This window comes from Colletotrichum gloeosporioides (assembly GCF_011800055.1).
Source record: "Colletotrichum gloeosporioides strain Lc1 chromosome Unknown consensus_117, whole genome shotgun sequence".
Classification (NCBI taxonomy): domain Eukaryota; kingdom Fungi; phylum Ascomycota; class Sordariomycetes; order Glomerellales; family Glomerellaceae; genus Colletotrichum; species Colletotrichum gloeosporioides.
This window is the reverse complement of record NW_025544762.1, coordinates 1,767,553-1,782,281: the sequence shown is the minus strand read 5'-3', so window position 1 is coordinate 1,782,281 and position 14,729 is coordinate 1,767,553. Positions and strand designations below refer to the sequence as shown.

Here is a 14,729-nt window from a genome sequence, read left to right as displayed (position 1 = left end):
GGCCAAGTGTGATAAAATATGGTTGTGTGTCCAAGCCAGACCACCAACCCATGCAAGTGTTTCGTTCGTAAGGATCGTAAGAATGGTATGTATGATTGCGGATTGTAGATTACAGATTTGCGTGCAGCGACATTGAGACAGTAAGGAAATGGAATCTTTTGGGTTTCGAGCTTTCCTCCGCTAAAGAATCACCTTTTGCTGAGAGGGAAAGAAGCTGTTACCCTGCTTAAAAAGCAGCGAGGACAGCGGCGGCAACAACGGCACCAAGGCCGAAGCTGGCCTTGCCAGCACCAGCAACGACGACGCCGGTGGTGGTAGGGACAACAGCGCCGGTGCCAGCAGGAGTGGTCTTGCTGGCGCCAGCGGCAGGGGTGGTGGGGTAGGGAGCCTCAGCACCAGGGGCCTGGGTAGAGACGGTGGCAGCAGGGTTGCTGGCGGCGGGGGTGGAGGGAGCAGGGACAGGAACGACCTGGGAGGCAGAGTCCGTGGCGAAAGAGACGGCAGGGGCAGTAAGGGTGGTCTTGATGGTGGCAGTGGTGGAGGAGCCAGGGACGGTGGTGCCCTCAGTGACGCAGGGAACGACGATGGTCTTGTCAACGGTGATGGTGGTGTACTCGGCGGGGTTGGTAGCAGCGGGCTTGGTGGCCGAGACAGTGATGGCGGTGGTGATGGTGGCAGGGACGGTGACAATGGCGGGGTTCTCGGGGATGTGGGCGGCGCAGATACCCTGGAAGAACTCGGTGGCCTTGGAGATGACGTCGTCGCTGGCACCGTGGGAGTAGATGCAGTTGAAGACGTTCTCGACGAAGGCAGAGTCGGGGCAGTAGCAAGAGGCGTCGGAGTTGTCCTTGCAGCCGGAAGAGAACAGCCAGGTGCTCAAGCACTGAGGAACGACATCGGGGCAAGGCAGGGTCTCAACCGGGCCAGCGGGGATGGTCGCAGAGGGCTTGGTGACGGAAGAGGCAACAGGCTTCTCGGAAGAGGCACCCTTGGAAGGCTGCTCGACGGGCTTGGAGGCACCGGGAGTGTGGACGATGGTCTCGGTGACGGGGCAGACGGTGGTCGTGAGGGGAACGGTGGCGGTGACAACGATGGGAGTGCGAGACTCGGCGGGGCAGTTGGTGACCTCGGGAGCGCAAGAGGTGACGGTCTCAACACGGGTGGTGTAGACGGTGGAGGTGGTGTCGTAGACAGTGGTCTTGGTCTCAGGGACAGCAGGAGTGGTAACAGACTCGACGGGCTTGGAGACACCAGGCTGAGTGGCGGGGACAGTCTCGGCGGGCTGAGTGCCGTTGGCGGGGACGGAGGCAGAAGGCAGCTGAGCAGAGGTGGTCTGCTCAACGGGCTTGGTGACAGACTCAACAGGCTTGGAGACAGACTCGACGGGCTTGGAGACAGACTCGACGGGCTTGGAGACAGACTCAACGGGCTTGGACTCGGAGGGCTGGCTGGCGGAAGGAAGCTGGGCTGAGGTGGTCTCGCCGACGGGCTTGGTGACAGACTCGACGGGCTTGGAGACGGACTCGGCAGGCTTGGTGACGGAGGGAACAACAGCAGTGCTCGTCTCGGCCGGGATGGAAACGGAAGGAAGCTGGGCGGAGGTGGTCTCCTTGACGCCAGTGGAGTGAGCGGGCTTGGTGCTCTTCTCAACCTCGGGGACGGAGGTGGTGAGGACGGGCTTGGTGAGAGCAGTGCTCAGAGTAGTAGCGGAAGACAGGACAGCACTGGTCTTGGTCTTGGGAGGGACGGAGGTCTTGGGAGGGCTGCAGTCGAAGCTGATGGTGTGGATGCCGACGCCGCAAGTGGACTTGGGCTTGGAAGGCTGAGAGGGGTAGACGATGGTGACGTTCTTGGCACCACCGCACTGGGTGTTCTTGACGGTGGTTCCGGACTTGGAGCAGGCAGAGCGGTGCTTGCAGGTAGAGCCGTCAGGCATGTCGTAGTGGAACTCGAGGTCGCAGTCGAACTCGACGCTCACATCGAAGTGGCCAATGGAGAACTTGTCGGGGGAGCCGGAGCCAGAGCCGCAGCCGAAAGAGGGAGAGGTCTCCTTCTTCTGACCGCAAGAGCCCTCAATGACCTTGCCGCCGAAGGTGCGGGGAGCGAGGGTGTCACGCTTGGAGAAGTCGCTTCCGCAGGTCCAGCCCTTGAAGTCGAATCCGCCGTAGTTGCTGAAGGAACCAGTGTTGAGGTCACCCCAGGAGAAGCCCGACTTCTGCTTGTCGTCACACTCGTTGTTGGTGTTGTCGGGGCAGTCGAAGGAGGGGAACTTGTTCCAGCCCTGTGAAGGGTGTTAGTGATGCGCGGGAAATGTTTTGTAAGTGGAGTTGCAACATACAGTAGCAGTGACCTGGCTAGCGCCGGCGAGGGCAAGAAGAGCAACGGTGTTCTTCATTTTGATTGTTGGTTGACGAAGGTATTCTTTCTTGAGTGAGAGTGTTACTTTGTTCTGAAGCGAATGAAACAAAAAACTAGGTTGATATTAAGGTGAGAGAAAGAAGCGAATGACTTTGCTCTCAGAAAGCGAATGGACTGTTTGTTTGATAGAACGAAAGTAGGAAAGAATGTTCGATGAGGGACAAGAATCGAAACACCAAACAGCGGCGGGAAGAGACAGGATCTATATACCAAGTGAACGAGGAGCATCACGGGGGCATGGTTGGTTGTGAGGACTCCAGTCTCTCACCTGAAGAGACGATGAGCAGGGGGGTGTGGACGACGTGAGAGCGTGAGGGTGAGGTACCTTAGCGCAGTAAGCATGAGCTGCACGGAGACGGGGGACGGGGGTGGTGGGAAGGGGAGGGGACGGAGTGGGGCCACACTGGAGTGGTAGGCTAGCGCAGGTCCAAGAGTTGAGAGTCGACGTCCAGGAGGAGCACGGGGGCCACCACCAAGTCTAGCACGGACTGGCGGACTGGGGGACCCGTTGCATGGCCATGAATGTGGACGACACTAGACATGGGGCCTCGAAGGGTGGCCGAGGTGGGCGCAAAAGTGGATATTCTTGTCCAGTGCTGCTTGCTTGCTTGAATGCTTGCCTTCTTCCACAGGACCACCACCGCACAGCGAAGCCGGGCTTGATGCCGGTCTTTCTGACGGCCGTCACCGCATCTGACTGGACGAGTGTGAAGAACGGGGATTGCAGGATGGGGCCCAGAAACAGCACTGCCTCTTCTTCGAGCCATCAGGCACCTGGACGGTTCCTATTCGAGCGAGCTTTCCACAGGATCGGAGCAAGGAAGAGACGGGCCCCCTGGATGCCGGATAGAATGGCCATTATCATCCATGCCTCCATGAGGAAGCATGACAACGGGAGTCGACGGGATCCCGAGCAGTGCCTCATTGTGCAAGCATTGTACAGTATCGATAGGTACCCATCGGGCGGTTCGTCTACCGAGAGCTTTCAACTCCCGGAACGACGTTCAGATTGAGTGAGCTCAGCCTTCCGGAGTAATGCAGCAGAGGCTAGGACGGGGTCGCAGCATGGAGAATGACGATATGGTTATCCAGTCTGCTTGAGCACACGAGGTGCAGGAGGCGCCATGTGGAGATGGTGGTGATGCTGGGCTGAGACTAAGGGCACCGCCTGTTATGCCTGAGATGAAGGCGTAGTCGATCAACGGTGGTGGACGGATGAGACGGAAGCTGGGAGGCAGTAAGACAGCGGCGGCAGGTTTGGTTTGATGATGGTGAGATGTTGCGGCGAGTCTGTGAGGTGGTGTGCGAGATGAGGCGAGGTCGGTGCGGCTGCGGCGGGTGCGCTCTGGCTAGGCTCGTATCCCGCCGCCGGATCTGATTGATGGCGATGATGCCTGTGCCTGGTGAAGCGGTTCGGACGAAGGACGAGACGTGCTGCAGCCCGCAGGCGCCTCACAGCAGACTCGCAAGCTGTCTGCACCTCACCTCAGCCAAAGGAGCCGAGCCGCCTCGAGGCTCAAGCTCAGAAAAGGCCGAGCCTGATGGGCTGCAGATGTCGGGTCACGGGTGCCATCTGCCAGGTGCAGTTTACCCGCCTTCACCTTCCATCGATGCTTTCTGTCGGTACGTATCTTTCCTTCCTTCGCTCTTGCTTTTCAGGGGCGGCGTAAACAGAGACTCGAGAGAGAACCTAGGTAAGCTAAAGAAAACCGACGACATGGGAGGCCCAAGCTACCATCTGGACCTCTGCCTTACAGCAAGCCGCCGGGCGCTGGACGTTGGGCTGGGCGTTGGGCGCTGGGCGCTGCAAGATCCATCATTGAGCAGGAGAGCAAATCACCAGTGGCAGACAGCCCCGTGGCTTGCTATTCTGTGCTGCACCATGTCCCGTATTGGAAATGGTGAGTCGTGTGGTGTTGAGTGGCTAAAGACGTTTGGATTTCGAGATGCCACTTTTTTCCCCCCCTCTGTGCCTACACTAGGTCGCAGTTGCCAATTGCAACCCCTACCTAGCCAAGGGTGCACCTTACTCTTTTTTTTTTTTTTTTTTTTTTTTTTTTTGTCANTTTTTTTTTTTTTTTTTTTTTTTTTTTTTAGTCAGGGGTAAACGCCCACTGAATCTGGAATCTGGTGCCACCACCACCCACGACTGGCCCCGAAGGCGCTCCCCTCCACACCTTACAGCGCCTGGGGCATCCGTCGCTGCCAGCCAGCCAATCAGGCCGCCGTTCGTCACCTCCATCAAGGACCTGCAGAGGGTGGACGGGACATCCCAGGTTGAGTGGCCGCGACGCGCTGTCTCCCGCGCCTAACGTCAGCCGGCCAGCGCTTTGGGGTTGACGGCGGTACCGAGTAAAATGACGATGCACGTAATCCAGATATTTTAGGACCCGACTTTTGCACTTGTTGACGCATACGACAGTGCCAACGTTAATTTAGAAGGTTGATGCTGTTAAACTTACACACTTGCTCGCCTGCATGCATATCCGCCCTTCCCGAGGGCCCTCTTCTCCGGAGCCAACACACATTCCATGAATACCTAGGGCTGTGTACGAATATTGATCCCTCCGAATGTATCTTCCTCCTACCCAACACTAACCTACTTTACTGACTGCGTATATCTGAGGATTGTGTGGGAGCATTGGACGAAAGAAGCTTAGATGCATAGTAGACAGCGGGAGCAAAAAAAGGGGGGGCCACCCTATGACAGACGCTGGGTCGTCTGAAAGCTGCACGTTCTCGCGACAACAGACGAAAAAGCTGCGCTGCTCTAAACCTGTCCGGTATTTCTCCGAACACATTGGCCGTGTTGACGGTCGACTGTGACTGCAACTCCCGTCCTGGTCCATGCCTGTGATGCCTTCGGTTCCTTGCCTGGGCTCTCTGCTGTCTCTTGCAACGAGGGGCCCCTTGCCCAAGTGCAAGTTGAAACGCTCAGCCACTGCGCCGCTCCCCAAGCTACGCTAATGCAGGAACGCCATCCAATGGCCAATCATCGCTTCGCGGATGGGAAACTTCTTGGGCAAGGGGAAACCCCCTGCCCCTGCCCCTGCCCCTGCTCCTGCTCCCACTTAGGTGTATTCGACATCAAGGGGTCCATCATCATGGCCTGGCACCAGGGCAGTCAGCCACTGGCAGCATTCCAGTCCAGAGCTCCATCGACCCACAACTTTCCCCTGTCCAACATCGATTCACTCGCCCATTTCCATCATCCCCCCGACTACGGCCCTGCCTTTCTGCAAGGGGAAAATCACCACCTACCGCTGAAAATGGCCATACGCGCATCGCAGCCCTCCGATCTGGGCACTCTATCCTCTTCTCCCCCCTGGCTACCGAGTAAAAAATCTGTCGACCACTACTACCACCACGGCCTGCCATCGACGCTCCTCCTCGAGAGCCGCCATGCCTCTCCAAGACCCCAAGTCCTCCCGAACCCGGGGTCCCAGATCCACGAGCCACGCTTTCCCCAATCATTACACCAACAGTCGGCCTTGCTTTCCAAATCCATCCGCCATGCTGAACATCCCGGTTGCCCATGCTCAGACCCTCTGGCCAGCAGGCTCCACGATGCTGTGACCGTCGTCTCTCTCCCGCCAGTCCCCTCCAAGACCCTCCAGCGTAATCAGATCCTCCTTTTCCTGCCCTCCGAGAACAGACTATCGTCTAAATCGTTCGATCCAGCGCCCACTCCCGTTGCCACGCCTGTCAAGCGATATCATCTCGTGTTGGTTATATTCCTTTCCACGTAATGCCCAGGGCCTCCGGATACTGCCAGCCGGCCATGCTTGTCAGCGAACACAAACCGAGACCGACAACCGGACATAGACCAGATAGCTTCTTCCTGCTGGGTCAGCATCACCAGAGTCCGTTCATACGGTAGCCGAATACATCCGAGCCAGCCTTGCCAGTCCTCAGTCGCTGGTAGCGACCTGACGCTCAGCATGGCCTGCCTCATCAGTGCCTCCTGCTTCTATCCGTAGATATTTCGACCCCCAAACAGAGCTCAAAGCACCATGTCATATCACGTCATGATGCTTGGTCTTGAGCGGGCCCAGGACGACGGCCGAGAAAGTTTTCCAAATCGTGATGGGACCGGAAGCCATCTCAAGTGCTTTCTTTGGCTCTGGAAAACGGCTTGTTTCACGACAAAAGCCACCCGAATCGAACTCAGCACAATCGATTGTGAGTGTTAGACCCAACGGCCAAGCGAGAACGACGGCGCGTTACCACCTTGGCGGCAAAGTAACGCTAGTGGTGGTCTCGGCATCGCCCATATCCACGCCCATTTAGGCCCTCGGCGTTTCTCCTCTGTTTGTGGATCGACAACCCGACAACCTTTTCTCGGTTTAGATTTTGTTTTAGATTTAAGCATCCTTCTGGTCGGTGGATGAACGAATCGCCGCTTCATGAATGGCGATATGTCGGGCGGCCTGGGCCATGATTCGAGACCTCGATCAACATATGCATATGGATGACGCTGGGCTTCTGGCCGCGCGGCACCAGTGTGATGGCCGCTGACAAGCTGGCGCCTCTCGAGAGACCACAGGTCTGCAGTGGTCGCCAGATGGAGGCTCAATCTGAGACATAGCAACGCCTTTGCAGCCTGACAAGAGGTTAATACTTGCGAATAGGCGCCTGCACCGAGCATCAAGCTGCTTCGCCCAGCGCCTCTGCCCCTCGCCAGTCAGCCAATTCTGTAAGGACACAAATTGATTGGGCTCGACGCTTTCGGCCTCGACTGCGACTTGAGGTTGCTTTGGCTTTTCGAACTGCCATCAACTTGTGACCGATAGAACCGAAGACCAGCGGTTCTCGCCTGCATGACGTCGGCAAACTGCCCTATCGGATGGTTACTAAGCCTAAAGAAGCCAGGTCAACCGGGGGGGACTTTTCCTAATCCAGAGCCTCACCTGAATCTGAGAATCCGAACCATTCCCAAAATCGCCAGTGATACAACCGTCTCTTTCCCCCCTCTGGAGGTCTAGAAATGCCCTTCAATTTCCACATGCATTTGGCTGAAACGTTTCTTTTTTCCCTATGCTGCTGTCAGAAAACCCAACGGCCCTCTACTCCAGACGAGCGAACAACTGATTGACGGTTGAGGCTCGTGCGACATTGAACGACTACCAGGTATGGTAGGTACTAACCTAAGGTACCTAAGCGACAGTTGGCGACTGGGGGAAATTGGATGGCAGTCCCAGCCTCCTAACTCCGACGGCCTGCCTACCTGACGCTCATAAACAACGGCGCTTTGGTAACGGGCCATCCTTTCCGCGGAATTGACACGTCTTCCTGGCCATCGAGTCCTCCTCTTGTCAGTCGAAGGATCCGACGCCTTCACCGCTCTAGAGCAAGCGGAGTTGAATAACTCCAATCTCCCTTCTCAGGCCGATATCCGAACGCGACGACGACGCAGACCGCAACGGTCATCTCATTGTCCACGAGATGGTGGTTATCGAGATGAAATATTGGATATACAATTCAATACTCCTGATGAAAGCTCCGGTGCTTTTGCCTTCTTCCCCAGAGCGCACGCTACCGCCCCGTCCTCTCGTCGATCATTGAATGCCGCAGATTGGGTCAATCCCTGGCAGGCCCAATGAGGAAACCGAAGCATCCAAAAACGGGGCCTTGGAGAGACAACGTAATCACGGCTCGGTCCCGATCATGAGATCGCCTGGTTCCGTTGCCATGGCCCGAATGTTCTCAGTTTGCATATGGCTCACCAGCGGCCCCTTCTTCACTCATTTCCCTCGTCCCACCGCGCAGCTATTCTCAGTAACGTTGTTGGTGAAGCCAAGGTTACATTTGTTTCTTCGGCACTTTGGAGGGTCCAAACAATGAATAGCCGGGATTGGGGGCGGCCCAAATTCACCTTTGGAGAGTTGGTTCACCGGTGCACCTCCGTTGCCGGGCGTGCCTCTCACCTGTCGCCCACCGGATCGATCCCCTTTTTTGCGGCGGACCATCCAGCCCGAAAATCGCCAGTTCCCGTGATGGCTACAACACGTCGTAGCCTTGCTGGCGGAGAGGGGAGGAGCCAGGGCCGGGCAAGCTGCAGGGGCTATCCCTTTGGTGTCCAGCGCCCCAACGGGTGTCTTCCACGGTGCAACCCTGACGGTGGTGGACCGAGGGTTGTCGTTGATGTCCGAAAAAGGCATCCTCTGGGCCGACCCCTGCGAAAGGGGAACGATGAATTGCCCGAGGTCTTCTGTCGACAGCTGCCCACGTTTCATGAATAGTTCTCGACGACCATCAACTACCGTCTTTGTCGACTCTCGCGCCAACTTGCACACCTTGCGGCTCACTGGCGATGTCCGAGATGGGCATCGAATTTGTTTGAAACCGCATATACGATGGGTTCCTGTTCTAATCGTGGCTAACCTCGTTGTCTCTGTGTCTTTGGTAAAAGTCGTTCTATGGCCGCCTTGTCTCACACGCCGTCAATTTTCGGAAGAGAGAGACACACATACGGATAGACGAGGACACCCCCATCTGCCGCAAGGCCTTTCGATTTGTTGGCGAGTCAAGTGTTCGTCCCAATATCAACGCTTCCCTACCCTGCCTTTTTTCCCTCTTTGCTTCTGACAACAGTAGGCCGGGTTATCCCATTCGTCTCATTTTTCGTCTTGTTCCTTTTCATCCGAACTCACGAAATTCTCCTTGAGGCTCCGATCCTTCGATGTCATACCCCGCCAAACATGCATAATGTTCAATCCGAACAGTTCATGCAATGACGACAATTACTACCGTGACGTTGACCAGTGGCTGTGAAGCTTGTTGCCTCCAAGCTCGAGCAGAGAGAAAATTCCCCGGCTGCTCCGCCCACCGGACCGCGGACGGCAATGACGGCTAACGGGTTCAGTTCTGGCCCTCTTTCGCATGCTTGCTTTTTCCTCCCGTAGTCTTTCGACTGTGGTGAGTCAAAAGACTAGAGTTGGTCTAGCAATAGGTTGAAGAGTAGGAAAAAAGAAGTCGGTCGGTGGGGGCGGGGTTGGCTTAGTTTCATGACACGAGCTGAGCTGTTGATGGTTATGGTATCCCTCCCCCAGTCCCCCTCCATCCAGCGGGTGCGTGCCATCTGACGCGGGGCCGTCCTTGAGAACGAGGCCACTGCGAAGAGAAGGGTTCTGCCATGGTTTTCTTACCCTTCCTTGCCGTTCGTTCCTGGCTGCTCCAGGAGGTGGCTGTGAAGACGGCACTCTGTTTGCCTTTGGGTCCCTGGCCAAGGAGATCGACTCGGTGAATGAGGGCGATCTGCCGCGATATGAGCGGGCCTCTCCTTGGGGGAGGCGGTGTCGTGGGTCACTGGTTGGTTCAGGCTCTTTCGTCCTACTTACACCAGAGACAACTCTGGTGGTGGCGGTAGTGGTATCATCTGTCAAATTCTTCCCTGTACTTGGTGGTATCGAGGGCTGGGAAGTCGGTGCGTCAAGGAGCATTGAGATGTTGGGCGCTACTGCGGAGGCCGCGGGAAGTGACTTGATCCAATGCTTCTTTCTCGCGGTCGAGTTCCGAAGGTGATTCGTTGCATCCGTTCCCCTGGCTTGACATCTAAGGGGCAAAGGTCGAATGTTCCGTCGTTTAGGCAAGATCTCTGGGTCTCCCAGGAGCATTGCTTTTGAGGAGGTGGCTGTGAAAAGTCGATTCACCGGTAAGATCGGGTTCGAGTTGAAGACTCGGAGGAATAAGAAAATGTAAATGCGACTAGTTTCGTGTGGCCTGCATGCACGTTACTAGTGGCTTTGCGCAAAGCTGCAGAAGGATTGCTATGGACATGTACGAGGTAACGTGAAGTTGCATGTGAAGTTGCACAAACGTGAGCTTCGTTGCGAGTTTAGACGGTGCCTTCCTTGCCTTGCATGCGTCCGGCTCTGTAGAATCTTCGACGGATCCTGCAGATGGCGACATGAGCACCCGACTTCCACATTGGTGTCTCGGAATGACATGCAGATTGTGACCGAGTGCCATACCTTGCCCTCTTGTCTCAAAAGCACTGTGCCACTTCGTCTTGCGACAGCTCAGGGTTGAGAATCGCTGACGGCGTGTATCGACATTACGAGGCACCTCACAGCGACAACGACGGTCTGAGTAGCGATCCCAGCAATACTCTGCATCACTTCATGGCCTAGAAAGTGTGCCTTGGCAATACGTCTATCATGTCAAGCTTTTCAAGAGCATCTAACTCGTATTGCTCAGCAGTGAATCCATCTGTCGCCGTTGCAGGTGAGTGCAACCGACCCGTCTAACTCATATCAAACACAACGCAGCAGCATCATCATCATCCGCCCGCCTGCATGCGCCTGAGTCTTTCCTCGGCAGCCCTCGCTCGCCTCTCCCGATCCAGCTTCATCCGCATCTCAGGCGTCAACCCCCTTGCCTCTTCTTCCCTCTTTTCCTGTGCTGACTTGTTAGGCTGCGCCGATGCCAGGCCGGCAGCCCTCCTCCTCCTGTCGTCAACCTTGGGCCCTTCGGAGCGCAGCCGTTCCTCCTCGGCTTTCCGACGTTCGGCCTCTTTGCCGTCTTTTTCCTTGCGCTCTCGTTCCTCCCGTTTGTCGGCATCTGCTTTACTCAGTGGCGCCGGTATATGTGCCGTGTCCCAATCCCACGTTGACTCGCCCAGCTCCGAGCGCGCGACTCGGAAGGCGTCCCTAGTAGACCTGTCTCCCGCAAGGTCAAAGGCCGTCTTGCCGTCCTTGTTCGTGACCAGCGGCGATGCGCCACCCCGAGTGAGGAGGCCAAGGACTAGAGGCGCAGCGTTCTGGTGTGCTGCGAGGTGGAGTGGTGTTGGGGAATGATAATTTTGGTCCGGAGGCTGGAATTGAAAGTCTGGTGCGAGGTTGTTTTGTTTCAGGTAGGATAACAAAGCAGGGAGCTTGGTGCGGCGTATCAGAGCTTGGATCTGCGACGTATGAAGCAACGCCGTCTCTTCCTCTTCCGTCAACTTTGGTTTCGTCGGCTTCGGCGTTGGTGTTTTGCTAGGTGTCGGTGTCTCTGTGCGGGGCTTTGCCTCGTCCTCAGGGTTGATCTCTCTGACTTTGAGCCTCGTGAGCTCAATGAACGATCTCATCAGCTCGTTCTGGGTAGCTCGCCGCGTGCTGAAAGGGAACCCCCGTAGCCTCGTATCATTGTGTTTCAAGACTTGTCCGTCGTATGGACCGAACAATGTGCGTCGGTTGGTTGCGCCGGTAGCCCGGATAAACAGTAACTCTGAGGTATCCAGCAATCCCTTCCACTCCCGCAGCAACTCTCGTACGTCTTCTACCAGAGCCTGCTCATTGTAACGACGCAAGCTGGAGCCTGCTGAGTGTGCGGCGCCTTTTGCATTATCGTTTGCTGATTGCGATCCACCTTGCTTGCGACGAGTAGTGTACCGATGGAAAGTCTTGTGGGCGAGAACGGTAGCCTCTCTGTTGAGGGCGCCCGCAGACTTGTTCTGTCGTGGCGGAAGGGCGACAATCATGGCGGCGAAGTGACCGCCGCCAATCATGCAGAGAAAGAAGTGCGGTCCCTTGTAAGCCACAGCTGGTAATGGCGCAGAGCCGTCTTTGGGCACTCTAGGGATGGCTATCGGATCCAGCTGCTTCTTCCTCACCACCTCTGCCAGCTTCGATTGATCGCGAAGCTCTTCTCCTGAAAGAATCGCACGATAGAGACCAAAGTATGTGTTTGGCGGAAGAACCGGGGAGGTGAACCATATCAGCGGCGGTTTGCCTTTTCCAGGCCGTCCTCCCACCTCGTCATCGTCGGCGTTTTCTCCTGGGGCAGGTGAATCCCTCTGGTCGGCTAGTCTAGCTTGCTTCTTCAGCAATGCTGTAAGTGTGGATTCTTGGTCGTTTGCTTCGTCTTCTGATTCGGAGGAGTCTGAGCCAGAGAGACTCTCGTCGAGGTCTACCGACAGTCAGTCGCACAGCTCGCATGCGCAGGGTCAGTGCAACGGCGCATTACCTCCAATTAGTTTCTCAAACTCTTGCTCCGTCACAGGCTTCGCGCCGCGCAGCTTTTGCTTGAGGTTGTAGTGATGCCAGTCAGACTTTTGATGGCTACGCTGATCAAGGACTGTGGAGAAGGTAAGCCCGCAGAGCGAGCAGGCCTGAGAGCCGACGAGATCAGAGCCGGATGTATCTTTGGACGGGGGGGAGGGAGGCGACTGGTCGGAGATCGCGGCGTCTGGCTTGAGGGAGAGTGTCGTCAGGACTTCCGCCGGGAGGTCGTACACTGTGCCCTTGTCAGTGGGGGATGGAGGGGTAGACGTTCGCAAGAAAGCGCACCATAGAGGGGTCGGCGGAGGATATCCGAGGTGTTTTTGTCGCCCATATTGACCGTTACCGTGTACTGCGAGCGCTTCCTTGGGTGGAAGGGTTTGCGACAACCGTAGGAATGTCGCGCCGTCACGATGATATAGCTCGGGATGGCGGGGCGCTGTCATCGGCGTGACTGAGCTTGTGGTCCAGGTGTCAGCAGCATTGACTCAGCCGGCGAAGTCAGAGAACATTGAGTGAGCCACAGATGCCCCGCGGACATGTGGCGTAGGTAGTGGCGGTGCACCGAAGCTTTGTGGCCTTAAATGGGTCCCGACGGCTCTTGTCCAACAGATCAGCTGGAACGACGGTATTGGCGGGGTCAGCACGGTGGCAGGGGGGCCTCCGGCGAAGCAAGCTGAACTCGCTGGGGACGGGTGGGCATCACGTCACCAAGCGTGGGCTAGCTTCATGTGCGCTCACCTCCTAGCTTCATTGCTTGTTTGTGTTTCTTGGCACTCGAAGGACGAACCTCGCTCCCAAACGCACGTCCAGCTGTGCCTGCCAGCTTTTTGTGCTCCTGCCCGCTGTGCTGATTGGGACCTAGCCTGCGTCAGTGGTCCCTGACCAGCTGATGATGTAACTCCACCGATGAGCGGGCGGGTGGACAAGCGCGTGGTGCATCGCGACTCGACCTTTGCTCCCAAGAAATGGTGCTTGCCAAGACTTATTCCACCGGTCGAGAGGGAGGTGCTACTGGGTTTGCCAGTCTAAGCCACCCTTCCATCTCGATAACCCCCGCCGCTGATGTCTGTCTGTCTCTCTCTCGTGCGACCTTTCTCTACTACAAGTAGCCAAGCCATCCCGCTCGTCCTCAATTGACTTTTTCCTCTGCATTCAACCCGATTTCAATCCCACACCCGATAAATCATATCGTAGTATTCGCATACAACATTACCACAATGGACTTCGTCAACAAGCTCACCGGCAACAAGGGCGACTCTTCTTCGTCCCAGGCCCAGCAGCAGCCCGAGAAGAAGGAGTCTGGAGGCTTCATGGACAAGATCAACGGCATGGCCGGAGGCGGTCGTGAGAGCGAGAAGCAGGAGGATGGTCTTGATAAGGGTAAGTTCTCTCGAACATACCTTTCCTTTGCACCCTCAAATCGCGGAAGCTAATATTCTTCCCAGCTGTCGACATGTTCCAAGAAAAGGTTCTCGGCCAAGGCCCCCAGAACAATGAGAATGCCGCAGAGCAGGCGAAGGACGAGCAGATCAGCGACTTCATCAGAGGCCAGTAGTTAGTATCCCAAAACAATCCGCCGTCAACCTGACTGAAACTAACTAATCGCCCCTTGTAGCAAAAACACCACCGGAAAGGACTTCCCTATCGCCGACAAGGACAAGAAGTACGGCTTGTAAGAAGGTGTTCGCGGCTTCCGGGCTGGTATTTTAGTATGGTGCGGGTTTCCGATAGCAAATGCGGCCTGGAAACGACAGCTTTGCGCGCAGGGGAGTCGCTTCGATCGATGTCCTTCACCACGCGCTTGGACAGAACCCTGGAATGGGCCTTTCAGCACTGCACCTAGAATAGTATAATTATCACGACTTTCATGATGATCATTTTTGGTAATATGTCTGCTTCAAGATGCGACGGGTCCGTTGGATTAGGCAGTGAAGCCATGCTAACCCAACCTAATGTAAGTGCCTTACCGAAACATTGGTGGTGGTCAACAAACCCGAAAACAATTCGCGCTGGCAAAATCCTCCGCAAACCCAAACAGCATAATCACATCTGTCGCAGAACAACAGCAAGTACAACCCCCTTCAAACCCGAGAAACATGCTCACTCGACAACGCTCACAGAAGCCTTGGCCATACTGAGTGTATGCAGATAATGTCTTTGTAGCAATCTCCTGGCTTTGTAACTACCAGAACCTACCATTGGAACAATGGCTGGACACCGGTCTTTGATCTTTCTCTCCCACACACATTGTTTACACTATAACATAAAGACAAGACAAGGTCGAGAAGCTTCCCTCTCAATTAGTTTCAGCATCATCTTCCACCA

The 14,729-nt window shown here is 56.0% G+C and overlaps 3 protein-coding genes across 3 annotated transcripts; 1 reads left to right on the top strand and 2 right to left on the bottom strand.

The window, feature by feature from the left end:
• Positions 1-226: 226 nt before the first annotated feature.
• Positions 227-2,395, bottom strand: GCG54_00009410 (uncharacterized protein; the record flags this gene model as incomplete). Its single annotated transcript, XM_045409356.1, has 2 exons — positions 227-2,281; positions 2,339-2,395. 2 exons carry the CDS (start codon positions 2,393-2,395, stop codon positions 227-229), a joined length of 2,112 nt encoding a protein of 703 aa, XP_045256601.1.
• An 8,304-nt stretch (positions 2,396-10,699) lies between these two features.
• Positions 10,700-12,735, bottom strand: GCG54_00009409 (VMS1-like protein; the record flags this gene model as incomplete). Its single annotated transcript, XM_045409355.1, has 3 exons — positions 10,700-12,309; positions 12,367-12,636; positions 12,690-12,735. 3 exons carry the CDS (start codon positions 12,733-12,735, stop codon positions 10,700-10,702), a joined length of 1,926 nt encoding a protein of 641 aa, XP_045256600.1.
• An 886-nt stretch (positions 12,736-13,621) lies between these two features.
• Positions 13,622-14,080, top strand: GCG54_00009408 (uncharacterized protein; the record flags this gene model as incomplete). The annotated part of the gene is made up of 3 exons (XM_045409354.1): positions 13,622-13,784; positions 13,850-13,958; positions 14,020-14,080. 3 exons carry the CDS (start codon positions 13,622-13,624, stop codon positions 14,078-14,080), a joined length of 333 nt encoding a protein of 110 aa, XP_045256599.1.
• Between the last annotated feature and the right edge of the window lie 649 nt (positions 14,081-14,729).